This window comes from Strix aluco, chromosome 13, assembly GCF_031877795.1.
Source record: "Strix aluco isolate bStrAlu1 chromosome 13, bStrAlu1.hap1, whole genome shotgun sequence".
NCBI classification, from domain to species: Eukaryota; Metazoa; Chordata; class Aves; order Strigiformes; family Strigidae; genus Strix; species Strix aluco.
Genome location: NC_133943.1, coordinates 21,876,986 through 21,894,484, shown reverse-complemented (window position 1 = coordinate 21,894,484; position 17,499 = coordinate 21,876,986). Strand labels below are relative to the sequence as shown.

The following is a 17,499-nucleotide window of genomic DNA, read 5'->3' as shown; positions in this document are numbered from 1 at the left end:
CACAAGCAATGTGCAGATGTCGGTCTGCATCAGTTTAATCACTTTTTTTATGCAGATAAGACCTGTCAGTTCATGTTTCAGGAGGGCTGGACAAAAGAGGATCATCAATGGAAAGCAAAAAATTTAGACATGGAGGGATGAATGCAGGCTCCCCTCCTTCCATTTCTTCAGAAGAAATGTGGACACGTACCAAAGTACCCACTCCTGGCCCCCAAACTAAAAATGGTATGTATGGCCTTGGCTACCATCTTATTACTCCTGCAGAACCACACAGAAGTACAAAACGTTGGAACCACAAGAAGCTTGCAAGTGCTAGCCACTTTCTCCTGCTTTCCACTAAGACTACAGAAGGGCTATGATGGTAGCTGTGATCTCAGGCCTTCTTTCTACAAGAAGCAACTAAGGAAATAAGACTCACCCTTTGGTGTAGGGTGAGTGGGCAGTAGCAACAGATCTTCTTCCCTGTGAGGGTGGGGAGGCCCTGGCACAGGTTGCCCAGAGAAGCTGTGGCTGCCCCCTCCCTGGAAGGGTTCAAGGCCAGGTTGGACGGGGCTTTGGGCAACCTGGGCTGGTGGAAGGTGTCCCTGCCCGGGGCAGGGGGGTTGGAACTAGATGACCTTTAAAGTCCCTTCCAACCCAAGCCATTCTGTGACTCTACGACTTATCTTCTCTCCCTACCCTACATAAATCAGTATTAGATGTAAGTTTACAGGTCCAACAATGCTCCATTTGGGTTGCGATAAGGCTCCAGCCCCTCCTCCACACCCTTCCCTTAAGACTCTCTGCAGGTTTGGAAGATCAAAGGAATACACTTCCATTACCCTCTTCCATTTTGTTGGGTAAGAAATATTTCTATTGCATAAAAGTGTGTGTGTATATACGTATCAGGAATTTAGCAGAGTCTAGGAATCCCAGATCTTTCTTCCCGTGTGCAGGGCAGCAATACCGGGGGACGGAGGCTTTACTTTGTTCTCCGCTGGGTGGAGGATCTCACCTCCCCCTCCGAACCTGGTTCAAAGTGGAAACCACTCCTAGAGGTCAGGAGGCAGCAGCACGGGAGACATCTTTCCCCCACCCTCCGCACGCAGAGAGGCAGCGGCGAGCAGAGCGCCCGGCTGCCCCAGGAGTGTGCAGGCGCGGCGCCCAGCCCCCCTTCCCCGGGGCCCGCCGGGAGGCGCGACGGTGCCGAGACCCCCTCCCTCCCTCCCTCCCTTCTCCCCGGCCTCATCAGAAGGCCCTGGGCCGCCCTGCCCGTGCGGGGCCGCCGGGACCCCGCCCCCGCGGCTCCGGTGCGGCCGCTCACGCCCATGGCGGCGGGGAGGCCCAGGCCGTCGAGGGGGGGGGGGGGAGGGGGGTGTGGTGCGGCCAGCGACCCCTGCGCCCGGTCGGGGCGGCGCCGAGCGCCCGGCTGGCGGCGGTGGGCCCAGCGCGGCGAGGGGGAGGGCGGGCGCCGGCTCCGGCCGCCGGCCGGGCCTGTCAGGAAGCGGCGGAGGGGAGGGCCGGGCCCGCCGGCGGGAGCGCTCACCTCGGACACCTCGTCCTCGTCGCTGCCGGAGCCGCCGCCGCCCCCGCTCCGCAGCACGGCGGCCGCCAGCTTGAAGTCGAGGGCGGCCTCACCAGCCGCGGGCGCGCCGGGGCCTCCCGGCCCGCCGGGCCCGGCCTCCCCGAAGAGGCGCACGGCCCGCAAGCCCAGCGGGGAGGGCCCGGCCGCGGCGGGCGGCTCGGCGGCGGGCGGCGCGCGGGGAGCGACCGAGTCGATCTCCTCGTCGCCGACGGGGGCGGCGGTGCCGTCCGTGAGCATCGCGCTGATCCGGGGCCGCCGCCGCTCGCAGAGCCCAGCCGTCTCCGTCCCCTCACGGCACCGCAGCAGCGCCACTAACTTCTCACACCCTACCCGGCCGCGGGCGCCGCGCCGCCCACCCGCCGCTCCGTCCGCGCCCATTGGGCGCGCTCGGCCGACGGCAGCGCGCTATTGGACGCGGTGCCCGCCACTCCGAGTCGCGTCACGCGCTCCCAGCATGCTGCCCTGAGAGCGCACGCCGAGGCGGTTAGAGCCCGCCGCCCCGCCCCGTTCCCCCGGCCTCTCTTCCTGAACTTCCCGGGAGCTGATTGGTCACCTGAAACATCAGTCATGTGCCTTGCTGCAGCTGCGCGCGCCGATGGGGCGAGCGAGCTGTCAATCAAAGCAAATCCGGGAGTTCTGGGTTTCGATTGGTCAGCAGCCACATCGCTCAAAACGCACGGCGTCTGGCGCCGCCCGATTGGCTCCTGCCGTGCCCTGGGCCCCCCTCCCCTTCGAATCCCTCTGAAGGTCTCCGTCAGCGCGAGGGATCGTCACACGCCCGCCTGTGCCGAGCGGCGATTAGCGCCGGGCGCTGCCTATCGATGCGCAGGGCCCGCCCCCTCGCCCTCCCCCTGGCCCGAGCGCGGGTCGACATAGGGTGGGCGCGCCGTCACTCTGCTCCCGCCGCCGCTCCGCCCGCTGTGACGACACTGGCGCGGCCACGTGGCCTCTGTCAGCACCCGCGGCCAGGCCGGGGCAGCCGAGGGGCGTCCGGGCGGTGGCAGCGCCTGGGCCCGTTATTGCCCCACGCACCCGCGGGGCGCGGGCTGGCGCCGCAGGACGGGGGGCGGGGTGGGGCCGCCCGCGGGAAGAGGTGTCGTCGGGTGAGGGTGGGGGACCCCGCGACAGGCCGCCCCGAGGGGCTGTGGGTGCCCCGTCCCGGGGGTGTGCGGGGCCGGGCTGGAGGGGGCCCGGAGCCTGTCGGAGATGTCCTGCCCGCGGCGGGGCTGCCTGGCCGCGCTGGGAAGGGGCCTGCCGAGGTGCCGCGGTGCCGCCTCCCACCTGACCCGGAGCTGCCAGGCCGGGCAGGAGCAGCCAGGCCCCAGCCCGGCCTCCTCTGCCCCGCGCCGTGCCCTGCATCCCGGCTGCCACCCTAATTCACGGAGATGTTGATCTCTGGTCCTTGGCGATGCATCGGCTCAGACTGGAGGAAGAAGAGAAGGGCGAGAGTGGCAGCGGCTCACAGCCCTCGCTCCCGCCACGCTGCCAGCTCAGCCCCACCAAGCAGCTCAGTCCCAGCCCAGCTTAGTCTTAGCTCAGGCCAGGATCAGCCCCTGCACCAAAGCATCTCCAGGGGTAGCTTGTGAAAGAGCACAGCCCCCAGGACATCACCCACTTCCTCGCTGTTGCTTTCCTCCTCCTTCCGCTTCCTGGGCTGTTTCCCCTCTGTGTCCTTCCCGGCCGTTTCAGGCAGGAGGCTGTCCAGCCAGCTCAGGTCATGCCTGGAGAAGATGTGCTCCAGCCCCTTCCGGATCCCCACCAGCGCCAGCAGCTGGGGCCAGGGTGAAGCACAGATCAGTATCACACAGTGCTTGGGGCTGAGGGCCAGGGAACAGGCAGCGTGGTCCCTGTCACATCCCCTCTATACCTCTAGTAAATGCTGGGGAGGTGGCACGTCACCTATCCTGGCTTGGATCCAGGCGACAATACTTGCACAACACCCGCAAAGCAATATCAGCCCCACTGGCCCCAATCCAGGATGTGAAGGCTGGTGACAAAGTCACATTGTGGCCCGCCAGGGACTCCACCAGCCCTCAGGGGTCTGAGCACCCACATACACCATCTGCCAGGGTGTGTGCCCCCACCTAGAGGGGGTCCCTTGACCAAGGTGAGCGCCAGGGCCCCAGCAATGCTCAGGGCACATGTGGACAGCACCCAGTCCAGCATCAGAGAAATGCTGCCTGATTAAAAGAGATGGCATACCATCACTGGGAAAATAATAGCGGCCATGGTGGACTTGAGGACCCAGAGCAGGGCCAGGCACAGCAGCTGGATGACAGTGAAGAGGTGTACCCGGCGCAGGGGCACATGGCGGAGGTAGGCAAGGTCTGGCTGGTGCTTGGCTGGCATGAGGAACAGCCGCACACGGTCTGTGAGCTGTAGCGAGAAGACAGCATGTGGGTCACACACCTCCATCTTTCAGGCAGCTCTTACCCACCTCTCTGTTGGGACTCGGGGTGGCAGAGGGATTTTCACCATTGTTTTTGCAGCTCAGCCCTCCCGCTGTCTGCACTGGCTGCCAGCATGATGCCTGGGTGGGTGAGCTTGGCTGCAAGACCAGGGGTCCTGGTACACCATTGCCCCAGGCCAGGGGAGCACTTTCTAGACAGACATCTAGAAAGGACTCAGGCTGTTTTTAAAGGGTTAACTGAGAGATAACAACTCCTTGATTCCCCTCCCTGCATGCAGGAAGCTGTTGCTGCCTTTGCCAGAGAACAACCCCGAATTCCCCAAGCGGAGGGAGGGAGGGAGGGTTTTCTCAACCTGTCATCCAGAGCAGGGTAATTGCAAGGAAAATGTACTGTTTAGAGGAAAAAAAGGGATAGATATTTCTGGAGTGGAGATTTTTTTCCTCTCTGTGGGTTTCTCAGGAGAGGAACAGAGCTGACATCAGCTGCAATGCCAGGACCAAAGGATCAGCAGCTCCCAGCTCTCTGCCTGCAGCTCCCAGATGGGAACATCCCTGTGGCTTTGGGAGGAAGTCTGGGTTATCTACTGGTCCCTCCACTTCTCACAAACCATCAGTGCAGAAATCACTCATGCTCCTCAGCATCCCAGACACTTCCCTTTCCCTTTCCCCAGCCCCAGAAAGGTCCCTCTGTCCCTGCTTGTTTTGGTGGGGAACAAACCCATGCCAGGTTGCCCATCACGAAGAGCTAAAATCCAGGCTCTGCTCAGCAGTGAGAGCTGGTATTGAGCAAAACCCCTCCTCCCACCACTGGTGCAGCCCCCACTCACCTGGATGCTGTTCAGCGCTGCCACCCCCATGTGCAGAAAGACCCCGTACAGCACTGGCATGGGGATGTGCTGCAAAACAGCAGGGCAAGGGGTCAGCAGGGCACGATTCCCCGAGGGGCCCGTGCTTGCTGAGCTGTCGTGTATAATGTATAATGGCTGCACCGTTTGATTCCTTCATTTCCAACAGCCCAGTTTAATGTCATGGATTTTTTCATATCTTATGGCTTCAAGGGCTTTAAAGCCCAGACACGCTCACAGTTATGCTGCTCATGTGGGGATATCACAGTCTTCAGAGAGCGGAAACATGCACCAAGTTCTTTGCCCTGTTCTCCAGCACGTGGTGGGAGCAATCCAGGCTGGAGGTGGAGAACATGACACCAAGCCACTTGGAGATATGGCTTATGGCTCAGGATCTATAAAGGCTAGGGAGGTCCTGCCTCCCCAGCACATCACTTTCCTCTTTACCTCCTCTGCAACCATAAACTGGCTCCAGCCCTCTGTGTGGCTCAGCAGAGTTTGGTTTTCTCCCAAGCCCGGGCAAGCAAGGAGGGAGACGGGGGTCACCTGCTGCTCCCCACGGGTTTCACCAGGGACACAGGCAGTTCCCAGGGCTGGGTTAGCTTCCCCAGTGCCTTTTGAGAGGAAGCATTGATCCACACACCCGAAGTGGGAGGTAACTCCTAGTCCTGGGGCTGCTGCAGGTGTGACAGGGGGGATTATAAGGAGAGATGGATCCTTGCATGAAGGACCAAGCCAGACTCATCCTGGGGCTGGGGAGGCAAGAAAAGTTGCCCTGGGAGAGGATCCCAAAGCCCACAGACACCCCTCACTGCTCTGTATCTTGCCATCCACCACAAAGGGAGAGGGAAGACCAGGCAGTCTTGGGCTCCAGTTTCTCCACCACAAAATCACAGAATCACAGGTTTGGGTTGGAAGGGAACCTCACAGACCATCCAGTCCAACCCCCCTGCTGTGGGCAGGGACACTGTCCACTAGATCAGGGTCTCAGATCCCCATCCAACCCGACCTTGAACATTTCCAAGGCTGAGGCATCCACAACTTCTCTGGGCAACCTGTTCCAGTGTCTCACCGCCCTCATCATAAAACATTTCTTTCCCCTGTCCAGCCTAAATCTACCCTCGTTCACTTTAAAACTGTTGCCCCCTGTCTTGTCATGACAGCCCCTGGTAAAAAGTCTCTCTCTGTCTTTCTTATAAGCCCCCCTGAAGTACTGAAACGCCTCAGTAAGGTCTCCCTGGAGCCTTCTCTCCTCCAGGCCGAACAAGCCCATCTCCCTCAGCCTCTCCCCACAGCAGAGCTGTCCCAGCCCTCGGACCATTTCAGTGGCCTCCTCCGGACCCGCTCTCACAGGTCCATGTCTGTCTTGTGCTGGGGGCCCCAGGGCTGGACACAGTGCTCCCGGGGGGTGTCAGGGGAGCAGAGCAGAGGGGGACAATCCCCTCCTCACCCTTCTGGGCACACTGCTGGTGATGCAGCTCAGGAGACACTTGGCTTCCTGGACTGCAAGCGCACATTGCTGGCTCATGTCCCATTTGTCACCCACAATTACCCCCAGTCCTTTTCCAGAGGGCTGCTCTCAATCCATTCATCCACCAGTCTGTGTTAATACTGGGGGTTGCACCCACCCAGCTGCAGGACTTTCCACCTGGCCTTGTTGAACCTCATGAGATTCACATGGGCTCGTATCCTCCAAGGTCCCTCTGGATGGCATCCCTTCCCTCAGGTGAGTCAGCCACAACACTCAGCTTGGTGTCATCTGCCAATGTGCTGAGGGTGCACTCGATCCCACTTGATGATGAAGATATTAAATAGTTGTTGATGAAGATATTAAATAGTATTGATCCCGGTAGGGACCCTTGAGGGAGACCACTCGTTACTGGTTTCCACTTGGACCCTGAGCCGCTGACTGTAACTATTTGGAGGAGGCCATCCAGCCAATTCCTGATCCATCTGATAGTCCATCCATCAATCCCATATCTTTCCAATTTGGAGGTAATAATGTTGTGGGGGACTGTATCAAAGGCTTTACAAGGGCATCCTCAGAAGTGAGGACAGAGGTGATGGAAAAGGGAACTCCTGCTTGCCCCCACGTGATCCAGATGTGGCCAGGGTACATTGGAGTGGCTCGGCCTGATGTGGCAGTGGTGGCAGGCGAGAGCCAACCCCAGCTAGGCTCAGCCCCACATACGGCAGTGTGGAGGGTAGTGGTGGGGTGTGTTTAGGGACCACAGGAGACCCCAATGCCCACAGGGCGGCTGGCGAGCCGACATGGGGCAGCAGTGGCTGGTGTGCCAGCTGTCCTGCAGCGTTCATGCCAAGCCCTTTGCCCAGCCCCTTCTCATGCAGCACACAGCTCCCTGCCTGCTGGCCAGGCTTCCCATGATGGACTGATGGGACAAGGGACGGCAAGGTTAGGAACCCACCAGCCTTGAACGATACGGCCAACCCCCACCTTGGAAAAGAGGCCAAACCCAGCAGCCAGGCTCCCTACCTTGAGAACGGGTGCCATGAAGACGGAGACGCCTGTCAGGATGAAGACAGCCAGGCCAGTCAGCCTCTGCTCCCTGCAGGTGGCAGCGCAAGTGTCACAGGTGCCCCTGGGGTCCCTCAGGAGCCCTCAGCTCCCACCCGCCCTCCCTGCCCCCAGGGTCTCTGCTCCTCTCAGCTTTAATGGCCACGGGGACCAGTGGCATCCCTGGGGAGACACAAGCAGCCCCAAAGCCAGGTCTGCCAGCCAGTGTGGGCACGCCCCTGTCCCCTGCTCCTCAGTCACAGGCAGGAGGTCTCCCAGAGTGGGGTCTGGGTTCATTGTGTACCTGATGCCCAGGAACTTGGGGTGCTCGCCTGGGGCTGAGGTTGCGCTCTCCTTCCTCAGGCTCTCCATGTGCGCCAGGGAGATGACGGTGGTCGAGACATACCAGGGAAGGCCGGTGGCAGAGGTGACGACCATCAGGAGGGAGACACAGAGGAGGTCCAGGTGAAAGCCTGCTCCCTTCTGCAGCCAGAGAGGCAGTGGGGCTGGGGGAGAGCCATCTCCCTGGCACCATCAGAGAGGTGGCAGTGGGGTCTGTCCACCTTTCCAGCCAGTTTGGGGTGACACTCTTCCCTGAATGCCTCCCTGGCCCACAGGATCCAGCTGGGACCTGGGTTCTCCTCGTTGGCTGGGTTCTGCCCGTCCCCTGTCCCCCACTCACCTGCAGCTTGTACTCCCTGCGGTTAAGGATGACTGCTGTGATCTGCTGGTCCATGAAAATGAGGATGGTGATGAGGATGGCAGGCACTGGGGACACGAGGCAGACCCACCATGGGTTGGCTCCAAAGGGGAAGATGATCCAGCCCCGAGCTGGGTTCGTGGGCTGCAGAGAACAGAAGGGTCACAGCAGCCACCACCAGCCTGTGGGGTCTGTGGCACAGCTGGGTGACAGGACCAGCCCTGGGTGCCCAGGCTGGAGCTCTGTGGGCACCCAGGGATGTTCCACCTGGGAAGAGGAAGAGCAACCTCTCTCACCTGGAGATGCGTGCTCCTGGGCAGCATGACCCACCAGCCCCCCATGAGAACACTCTGGCTGTGGCAGAGCAGGGTGTTGCTCCTGGGCACCACAAGCCAGAAGCCAGGCACATGCCCCCTGGAGCAGGTAGAAGAGGTGGCACTGGACATTGATGGTGGCAAGCCCAAGGAGGTGGTGGCAAGCATGGGCTGCTCTGAGGTGCTGTCAGCCCTGCTCCACACCCAGGGTGGGGAGCCCAAGCCTAGACTTGAGCCTGTGGCTCTCTCTCCAGCATGAGCTGTACTGTGATGTGGTTATTCCAGGACTGAGACAGGTTATTTACAGAGCATGGGATCGGCTGCGGTTCAAGCCCTTCTTGTTTGCTGGGGTGCAGCCCACATCCCTGTAGGGCTGGACCCAGCAGTGGGAAGGACAGCAGCAGCATAGTGGGATGGCCACTGAGTGGGGCCCAGACCCACTCCCCAACAGCACCATGCCCACCCCACTGACACCTTCAGCTCACTGGGGACGAGGAGCTTGGGGGTCTCCAAGCCCAGGATGGCGTCAACAGTGCAGGAGACAAGGATAGCCAAGATGATGGCGAAGTCGCTCACCAGCTTCCGCACCTGCAGATGGAAAGGACTTGGCCTTGGGCTGGCCGGGGCAGGGGGCTGCCCCAGGACCACTCCTGGGTTGCAGCACCTGGCGCCATCCCCACACTGCCGGGACGGGTGGCCGTGCTGCTGGGGTGGCTGAAGGATGCTCACCCATGCAGGGAAGTAGCGGCTGCTCCTGAAGTGCTTGAGTGCGGTGCAGGAGAGGAAGGTGCCCCCAAAGAGCAGGAAGGAGATGAGGGTGACATCGGGCACATACTGGCAGCTGGTCCCCAGGAGGTGCCCACCTTGACCCAGGCACTGGGTCCTGCTCAGCCCGGACGGGGCAGCAGAAGGCTGTGGGGACAGGGCAGGTGACAAGGAGGGGTCATGCACAGACACCTTAGGCCCACCCCAGCCCCTCACCCACCCATCCGGGAGCAGGGGCTGTACCTGCTGGGGGGCCAGGGGTGAGGGGAGCGGCGTGTCATTCCCTGTGGAGCTGTGACCTGCAAGGGGATAGGGGAGGTCAGGGTGCCAGCACCATGGGATGCCTCATCAGGGATGACTGGGACCACGCTGCCATCAGTGCGGCTGCCCAGGCTCTCCCCAGGCACCCAGGGTCCTGGATGGGGCCCCATGGGACCCCTGAGACCCTGGTACCAGCTGATGCCCAGGGAGCACTGAGGGGGGACACCCCTGTGAAGGGCTTGGCTGAAGCACCAGCCACTCAGAGGCACCATCAGCCTCAGGCTGTGCCCAACACTGATTCTTTTGGTACATGGTGTGGATTGCATTTGCAAGATCAATGTGGACACATCTTCATGCCCAGGAAACAACCTCTGATTTACAGACTGGGCTAGAAACCACAGCACAAACCCACCCATGTGCCCACTTCCAGCCCCTGGCATCCCCCATCCCAAAGCCACAGGAACAGGACGAAGGGTCTGCCCGGGGTCTGGGCAGTGCTGGGAGGCAGGGACGGATGGACAGATGGCACGGAGGGGAGTGGAGGAAGGTGTTGATGTGGTTGGGCAGGCAAGGATGGGATTGAGCAGCCTCTTCCTCCAGCACCTTTCTCCATCTAGCTGGGTGGCAGGATCCCAGTGGGGTCCCGGGGCAGCAGCCCCCTGCTCCCCACCAGTTCCACGGCTGCTTGGGCTTACCGGGGCTGGACAAGTTGCAGACACAGCTGTAGGAGGTGACGTTGTCCAGCCGGTAGTGCCAGTTGATGGGGAAGGCATCCGCCAGGCTCAGCATCTTCTTCAGGGAGTCGTAGATGAATATCAAGCTGATGAGGGCGCAGAACCCTTCCTCGGTGAAGCGGGTGAAGTACCGCACCAGGTGGCTGGCCTCGGTGGCCACCAAGACAACACCAAAAAAGGCCACCCAGAACCCAATCCAGAGGCGAAACTCCAGGTAGTCCAGGCTGTGGTGCCTGGTGGGAAGGGTGACCCAAAGCCTCAACAACGACACCTGCCTGGTGTGATGGTGGCCCGTGACCCAGCCAGTTGCCCAAGGAACTGTCCCTGGCAGGGTACTTACTGGCTGAAGGAGAAGAGGAGCCGCTCAAAGACCAGCACTGGACCGGTGCTGCTCAGGATGGTCAGGGGCTGGCCGGAAAAGAGGCAGAAGATGGAGCCAGCAAAGGCCGTGCCCAGGAAGCTCTCCAGCACCCCCTGAAATGCAGGAGAGAGGTGCCAGGCACTCGGCATGTGGTGGAGTTGGGTGTTGCAGCACTGTCCCCTGCAGCGTCACAGCTGCAGGCAGCTGCCCACCCCTCCCTGCACTGCAAGGTACAGGGTCAGTGCTCAGAAACTGCGGAGGCCAGGGAAGGATGCAGGATTCAGGTGATGCTCAGGATGCCCTGGGGGCACCGCAGGCTTGCCGGGCACTGGTAGGAGGTGGGCACCCAGGAGACCCATGAGCTGGGCCAAGTGGGGTTGGTGTGGGGCACCCCATGGCCACACTGACCTGCATGTTGTCAGTCGCATCCCCCAGCATGCCCCCGAAGGTGATGGCATTGGTGACTGTCGCCAGGTAGATGTAGAGCACTGCTGAGAGGCACTGGGGGTGCAGGGCATCAGAGAAGTCACTGCCATACCATGGTGCCTTCCTCCGGATGTCTTGCAGCAGCCCCCCGAAAAGCCTGGGGCAGCGGAGGGAGATCTCAGAGCAGTCCCCCTCGCAGGCCATCACCTCCCTGCGAGACCTGCCAAGCAAGGGATGGTCCCTTCCCTGGGAGATGCCAGCTCAGAGTGGTTTGGACGTGGTGGCCCCATGTGCTGGGGAGAGCCAGCACCCTGCCCCAAATTTGGCCTCCCGCTGCACCTCCAACCACCCTTGTCCTTCCAGACACCCACCTGCCCGTCCTCTCCAGCTCCTCCCTGGAGCCTGGGTACCCCAGGCTGGCTCTGTCTCCAGCTGCTGCCATGTCCCCATTGCTGGGGGACTGCCAATCCGACGGGTGCACGGCAGTCCTGTGACAGACCAGAGCCTGAGACAACAGGCTTCATGTTGGAGCCCTCAGGACCCAGATGCATCTAGGGGATGCTATGAGGGGACAGGGAGGGTGGAGAGGGGACAGAGGTGCAAGCAGGGCTGGAGGGAGCTCATGTATCCCCTGATAATGAGGAGGAGAAAGATCAGGAGAAGGAGGAGAAGTGGGGATTTGGACTAGATGATCTTCAATGGTCCCTTCCAACCCAACCATGATGTCCTCCAGCACACCCTGGAGCCAGCCCTAGCGGGACTGGTTTTGGTGGAGGAGCTGGGCAGAGCTGGAGGTGTCCTGCTTGGAGTTTCACGTCTGAGTGCTGAGACCCGGTGTTCCCAGCAGCTCCTGCCTGAAGGGCACACGGGGTGGTTTTGCCATCCCCTGGCAAGTGGGACAGCAGGACTAACAGCAGCGGGGACCAGAGCTGTGGTCATCGGCTGGAGCTGCAGAGGGGCTTGGCTGGGAGGACCTCACTGGCAGTGGTTGGCTCCTGGGTGGCTTCATCCCCATGGAGATGGAGATTTCAGTGTCACAGGCAGAGGTCTCCAGCTGGGAGCCTGCAAAGGGGCTGGCAGAGACTGCAGCTGCCGTCCCTCCAGCCTACCTCCTGTGCAGAGACAGCAGACAGCTCGGCGGAGGAATTCGGGCACTGGGGTCCCATTTTCTGGGAGGAAGCACAGTCAGCTCATCCAGGAACACCTCCATCCCTGTGATGAGGTCCTCTCGGTGCTCAGCTTGCCGGGCAACCCTTTGGAAGAGCTGTGGGGAGATGCTGTGGTTTAGCCACCACATCCCTGCATTCAGCCACTCGGAGCCTTCCTTCCAGCCTGCAACCATCACTGAGAAAGGGAGGCCACCATCTCACCTCATCCTCTGCTTCCCTCACTGCAGCTTGCAGAGGAGAGGACCCCTGGTCCCCTCAGCCTAGGCCTCATCCCAGGCCCATCCCACCCATGGGTGCTGCACCAGGCTCACCTCATCCGTCAGCAGTGTGGCCATGGCCCTGCCAACCTCATGGTAGGCTTTCACTTTGGCTTGGGGACCCAGCAGAATGAAGAGGAACCTGTGGGTGAGACAACGCATGTCCTGAGCAGCTCTCTCCTTGCTGGGGGATGCTTCTCCCAGGGGAGACCATGGTGCTGCAGGGATGCTGGGGACGGTGGCTGGGCACACCTGGGGAGTTGCTGCCACCCTAAGCAGGGGGTTGGGGGCAGAAGACAAAACACGTCTGCTGCCCACTGCACAGAAACCCTACGGGAGTCCGTGGGACACCAGGACTCCGGCTGGATTACAGGGTCTGCAGAAAACCAGGCTGGGGGGAGGGCGGGGACACAGGTCGTTGGGGCGGAGAAGGAGACATCCTGCAGCTGGGGTTGTCTATGGGGTCATGTCTGTGGGGTCAAGCTCTGGGATGGGGCTGTCTGTGGGGTTAGGGTCTTGGCTGGGCCTGTCTGTGGGGTCATGCTCGTGGGAATGTTTCTCGCAGGCAGGATGCAGGAGCGTTGGCATCAGGAAGGAGAGCTTGTCAGCTGCATGGGCAGCAGGTTTGATAGGACTACGGGGACACAGGAGGAGGCTGGAAAGAGGGCTCAGAGTCCTGGAAGAAATATGGCTAAAATCCCCCACCTCAGAGGGTGCTTCAAAATAATAAGGTCTCCGGAGGGGCAGCCCATTCAAATATTTAACCAAGCTCTCCATGTCTTTCCAAAACTGGCAAAAACTGTTACAGTCTTGGTACCCTGAGGCTGTGGAGAGATTCCAGGGGTTGTAACCTGAGCAAACCTCCAGAGAGGGGGTAGGGAAACTCCTTCAACAGCAAGAGTGGGGCTGAAGGTGGCTTAACAGAACCTGCTGCAGCCCTGACGTGGGGCATCAGTGCTGGAGACCTCCCAGAGCCTGCTCCGAGGGGTCGGGAGGTGACAGTAGCCACCTGGGATTGCTTTCACCCAGGCATCTTCGTCAAGGCAATGGGAAAACCTTAAGATCCTAGAGATGGACCTGGGTGGGAGATAGCCCTGAGATGGTGACTGCATCCACAGGACAGCCAGGGGCAGGCAGCAAAGAGGATGGCACCCCAGGCAAAGGGATGGGTAGGGACAAGCTCTCCTTCCCCTCCTGTTTGGGGGAAGAAAGTACAGGGCAAGGGGTTGTCATGAGCCCCTTGAGACCCGCGGGGCCCCCCCGGGGACCTGCCACCCATCTCCCACCCAAGAGAGAGCAGGAGGTTGATGGGGATGTCCGGCTCCACCCAGCTCCTGGAGGACGGGTGCTCTGGGCAGAGTGACCAGGAGGTGGCAATGTCCCTCCTGATCCTCGCCTGCCTCCTCCGCACACTCTCTAAGGAAGTCCCCAGCTCAAGGGGCACACTGACCATTTCCCCTTACGGCTTCAGGTGATGCGTTCCTCAGCCTCGGAGAAACACCTCCTGCCCCGCTCCTTTCCCCCTACGCCACCAGTGCTGCAAGAGCCACACACCGCTCAGGAGACCGTCGCGGGCGGTGGGAGGGCAAGAAGCTCCCTCAAACCTGCCTCCCTTCCCAGCCGCAAGCCCCCGTGATCCCGGGCAGTAAGTGGAGAGCATCCAGGACCTTCTCAGGAGGAGAGTGAATGCAGAGCCCAGGTGGGGATAAAGCCAGGGGCTGTCCCCCCGAGGCTGCCCAACACATGCTCCAGTCTCAGCCTGTCCTGGAATGTTCTTAAGGAGCTGGGAAGAACAGGAGAGGAAGCAGTGAGCCAGGGCTCTGAGAATGTGCGAGGCATTGGGTGCCATACCCTTTACTTTCGCCAAGCAAAGCCTTGTCCTGTGTGGGAGGGAGCAGGGAGACAGGGACAAAGGGGGGTGCAGGGCCATCAGCCATCCTCCATTTACCTGCTGGGGAGAGCGACTTCAGCCAGTGAGCCGAGGGCGACCCCTCGCCTGAGGCGGATGAAGGCAGTGAAGGGCTTCTCCAGGAATTCAACTTCACCAACAACAACATGGGCTGCTTCGGCCCCCGGCGGGACCCTCTTCTTAAATCGGTTTCTCAGCTGAAAGGAAAGGGGTGCAGTGGCTGGGCACTCAGGATGCAGCAGCTGCTCTCAGCCCAGCTCCGTCCTGCCTTACCTGCTCCTTTAGAGGTGTTTCGGAGAGTGAGGCTCCAGGCTCAGACCAGCTTTTGACCTTCACTGCAAAGAAAGGGAGCAAAATACGTGTGCAATTGAACGGCCAGCATGGGTATTGCCCCAGGCTGGTGGCAGCCCATGTCGCCACCCATGGCCAGGTCCTGTGCCTACCTTGGCAGGGAGAGAGGCTGAGCTCGGTGAGGAGCTGCAGCGGGGATTTGGTGGGCTGATGCCGTGGCTGGCGGAGCAGGAGAGCTGCCAGGCGCTCCCTCAGCTCGGGCTGCAGCTTTGCTTCCTCAGGCTGCCCAGAAATTGCCTTGTCTGTGATAGGAATGGGGACAGCCCTGAGTCCCCTTGGTTTTCTGGCTGGTGGGGGGCTGCCCAGCGAAAATCCCCCTTTGCTGGAGCAGCAGCCAGCCACCTCAGGTACCCAGCTATCATGCATCAGGTCTTTTATACAGGGACCTCCCTAGTGGTCTGGTCCCTCTGCTGACCAGCCCATCCCAGGAGGTGACATTTGCATTCCCCACATACCAATTATTTCCTTGAAACTGAGGGCATTCAGATCCAGGAGCACCGTCCCCTTCTGCAGGCATGTCCTCAGCTGGAAGAGGCTGTGCAGGGGGAGGACTGGGATGTGGGGTGCACTCCAGCGCTCCCCACCATCCTCCACCTTCTCCTCGAACTTCATCCACCTGCCCGGGAAGATGTGTGGGGTCAGTGGCAGGGTGGTCCCGTGCCCCGTGCCAGCCAGCGGGAACTGAAGGTTAGGTCCATCTCTGAGCTTGGCATGGGGCTGGCACAGGCAGAAAGGGGTGGGGGGTCTCAGGGGTGGCTGCAGTGGGCTCGTGAAGCAGTGGCGGGTGGGCAGCCTCAGCAGCCATGTCCCCATTCCTGCTGACTCACACCACAGTCCAATCTTCTGATCGGGGCATTTCACCAGTCATGGGATCACAGGTTTGGGTTGGACGGGAACCTCACAGACCATCCAGTCCGACCCCCCTGCTGTGGGCAGGGACACTGTCCACTAGATCAGGGTCTCAGATCCCCATCCAACCCGACCTTGAACATTTCCAAGGCTGAGGCATCCACAACTTCTCTGGGCAACCTGTTCCAGTGTCTCACCGCCCTCATCATAAAACATTTCTTTCCCCTGTCCAGCCTAAATCTACCCTCGTTCACTTTAAAACTGTTGCCCCCTGTCTTGTCATGACAGCCCCTGGTAAAAAGTCTCTCTCCGTCTTTCTTATAAGCCCCCCTGAAGTACTGAAACGCCTCAGTAAGGTCTCCCTGGAGCCTTCTCTCCTCCAGGCCGAACAAGCCCATCTCCCTCAGCCTCTCCCCACAGCAGAGCTGTCCCAGCCCTCGGACCATTTCAGTGGCCTCCTCCGGACCCGCTCTCACAGGTCCATGTCTGTCTTGTGCTGGGGGCCCCAGGGCTGGACACAGTGCTCCCGGGGGGTGTCAGGGGAGCAGAGCAGAGGGGGACAATCCCCTCCTCACCCTTCTGGGCACACTGCTGGTGATGCAGCTCAGGAGACACTTGGTTTCCTGGGCTGCAAGCGCACATTGCTGGCTCATGTCCCATTTGTCACCCACCGGTATCCCCCAGTTCCTTCTCCACAGGGCTGCTCCCAACCCACCTGTCCCCAGGCTGAGCTGGGACTGGGGGTTGCCCTGCCATTAGCAGCGCCTGCTGGAGTCAAGACAGAAGTGTCTTGAGCTGTTTGCCATGCTCAGGCTGTGCCAAATATTTTAATGCTGGGCGCGGACAGAGCTTCCCTTTGTCCCCATGGGTGGGCGTGCTGCTGTGGGGTGTCTCGGCATGCTGTACGGGGAGAGCGTGCCCCAGCAGAGCAGGCTCCTGCCGACAGGCAGCCGTGCTGGGGAGAAGAGGTCTGGGTGCTGGGAGAGCCGTCACAGCCACAGCCCGGTGGCTTTGCCCGCTCCTTGACCCTCTGATCCCCGGGACAGACCCGTCGCTGCCCCCAGACCCCTGCATCCCATGTCCCTGTGCCCCTGCCAAGCTGAGGAGGGGTGGTGTGGGGACATCCCAGCCACACTCCTGCCCCACAGCAATACCCAGCTGGCCCTGGCCCCTCTCCATTAGGCCCCCATCACCCCCAGCCAAGCCTGCCCTTACCTCCCCCCCCAGTTGCCTCCTGATTTGTGCCAGGCAGCTGGACCTGGGGAGTGTGAAAGCACTGTCAGCCCTGGCGCAGCTGCTGGAGCCTTGGAGAGCAACAAAGGCAGGAGCTTGCCTGACACCCTGCACTCTCCCATGAAACAGGTCACCCTAAGCCGGGCAGAAGCAGTGTGGGCACCGGGGGGGCAGAGGGCAGCAAGCAGCCCTGCTTTCGGGCTGAGGTTGAAGAACCACCAGCCTTGGGAGATGCTGTGGGCTCCTTCAGAGCTGGGCTTTCGAAGGCTGGGCTTCCCACAGTGTCACCAGGCTGCTTGGCCATTGCAGGCATGCCTACCTGGCTGTCTCCCTCCACTCCAGCCCCGCCGGGGTGCTGAGGAGCTGGTTGAGCTGTATGAAGAGCAGTGGGCAAGTGGTGTCCCCCGACTTCTCCTGCTGCAGGGTGGCACTGGCTCGCTTTGCCACTGGGGCTGTGCTGGAGGGGAAGATGCTGCAGCTGAAAGCCTGGTAGGGAGCTTCAGGGTTGCTCCCCTCTGGTCTGGGCTGTGAGCAGGCGTCTGCCTCCCAGAGAGCCGTGCCGGCTGCCCCAGGCACGTGGGCTTGCATGGCCACCAGCACCAGCAGCCACAGGTGTGGGCTCCCCTCTGGAGCTGCCAGCACTCACAGGATCCCACTCATCCCACACCTTATAAAAGCTGTGAACCAGTTTAAACTGGCCACAAACCAATACACGGGAGCTGAGACCAAAACAACGATCTCAAAACACCAGGGCCAGCCCTGTGGGTGCCAGCATGGCTGGCTCCTGCCACCCCTGGCTGCTCACCTGGACCAGAGACCAGGGGGACCCCCCTGCC

The 17,499-nt window shown here is 61.0% G+C and overlaps 2 protein-coding genes across 23 annotated transcripts in view; both read right to left on the bottom strand.

The window, feature by feature from the left end:
* ANKHD1 (ankyrin repeat and KH domain containing 1) overlaps window positions 1-2,102 on the bottom strand; it is a 119,970-nt gene extending 117,868 nt beyond the window's left edge. For 8 of the 22 annotated variants that reach the window (XM_074838748.1, XM_074838749.1, XM_074838752.1 and 5 more), the window contains exon 1: window positions 1,526-2,089. In XM_074838748.1, the coding sequence (XP_074694849.1) occupies window positions 1,526-1,942 (417 nt within the window). In that variant the 5' untranslated portion in view covers window positions 1,943-2,089. Of the gene's footprint in view, window positions 1-1,525 lie in introns of all 22 variants that reach the window. The other 14 variants (XM_074838760.1, XM_074838769.1, XM_074838770.1 and 11 more) reach the window with 8 other exon arrangements.
* Window positions 2,103-2,755: 653 nt separating this feature from the next.
* SLC4A9 (solute carrier family 4 member 9) lies at window positions 2,756-17,251 on the bottom strand. The gene is made up of 21 exons (XM_074838773.1): window positions 16,983-17,251; window positions 15,037-15,197; window positions 14,674-14,823; window positions 14,504-14,565; window positions 14,270-14,427; window positions 12,376-12,463; window positions 12,005-12,159; window positions 11,267-11,383; window positions 10,878-11,052; window positions 10,449-10,582; window positions 10,070-10,341; window positions 9,357-9,412; window positions 9,078-9,260; window positions 8,823-8,936; window positions 8,017-8,178; window positions 7,639-7,817; window positions 7,314-7,386; window positions 4,802-4,870; window positions 3,767-3,940; window positions 3,180-3,335; window positions 2,756-2,987 (listed from the first exon to the last, which is right to left on the bottom strand). The coding sequence occupies exons 1-21, from the start codon at window positions 17,249-17,251 to the stop codon at window positions 2,937-2,939; spliced, it is 2,958 nt and encodes a 985-aa protein (XP_074694874.1). The 3' UTR covers window positions 2,756-2,936.
* Between the last annotated feature and the right edge of the window lie 248 nt (window positions 17,252-17,499).

Coding starts and splice junctions, on each gene's coding strand:
- SLC4A9 (XM_074838773.1), bottom strand. CDS start 17,251: ATGCAAGCCCACGTGCCTGGGGCAGCCGGCACGGCTCTCTGGGAGGCA. Junction 8,179..8,822: donor TCGTCCCCAGTGAGCTGAAG/GTGTCAGTGGGG, acceptor TGTTCTCTGCAG/CCCACGAACCCAGCTCGGGG. Junction 7,387..7,638: donor CCCAAGTTCCTGGGCATCAG/GTACACAATGAA, acceptor TGCCACCTGCAG/GGAGCAGAGGCTGACTGGCC.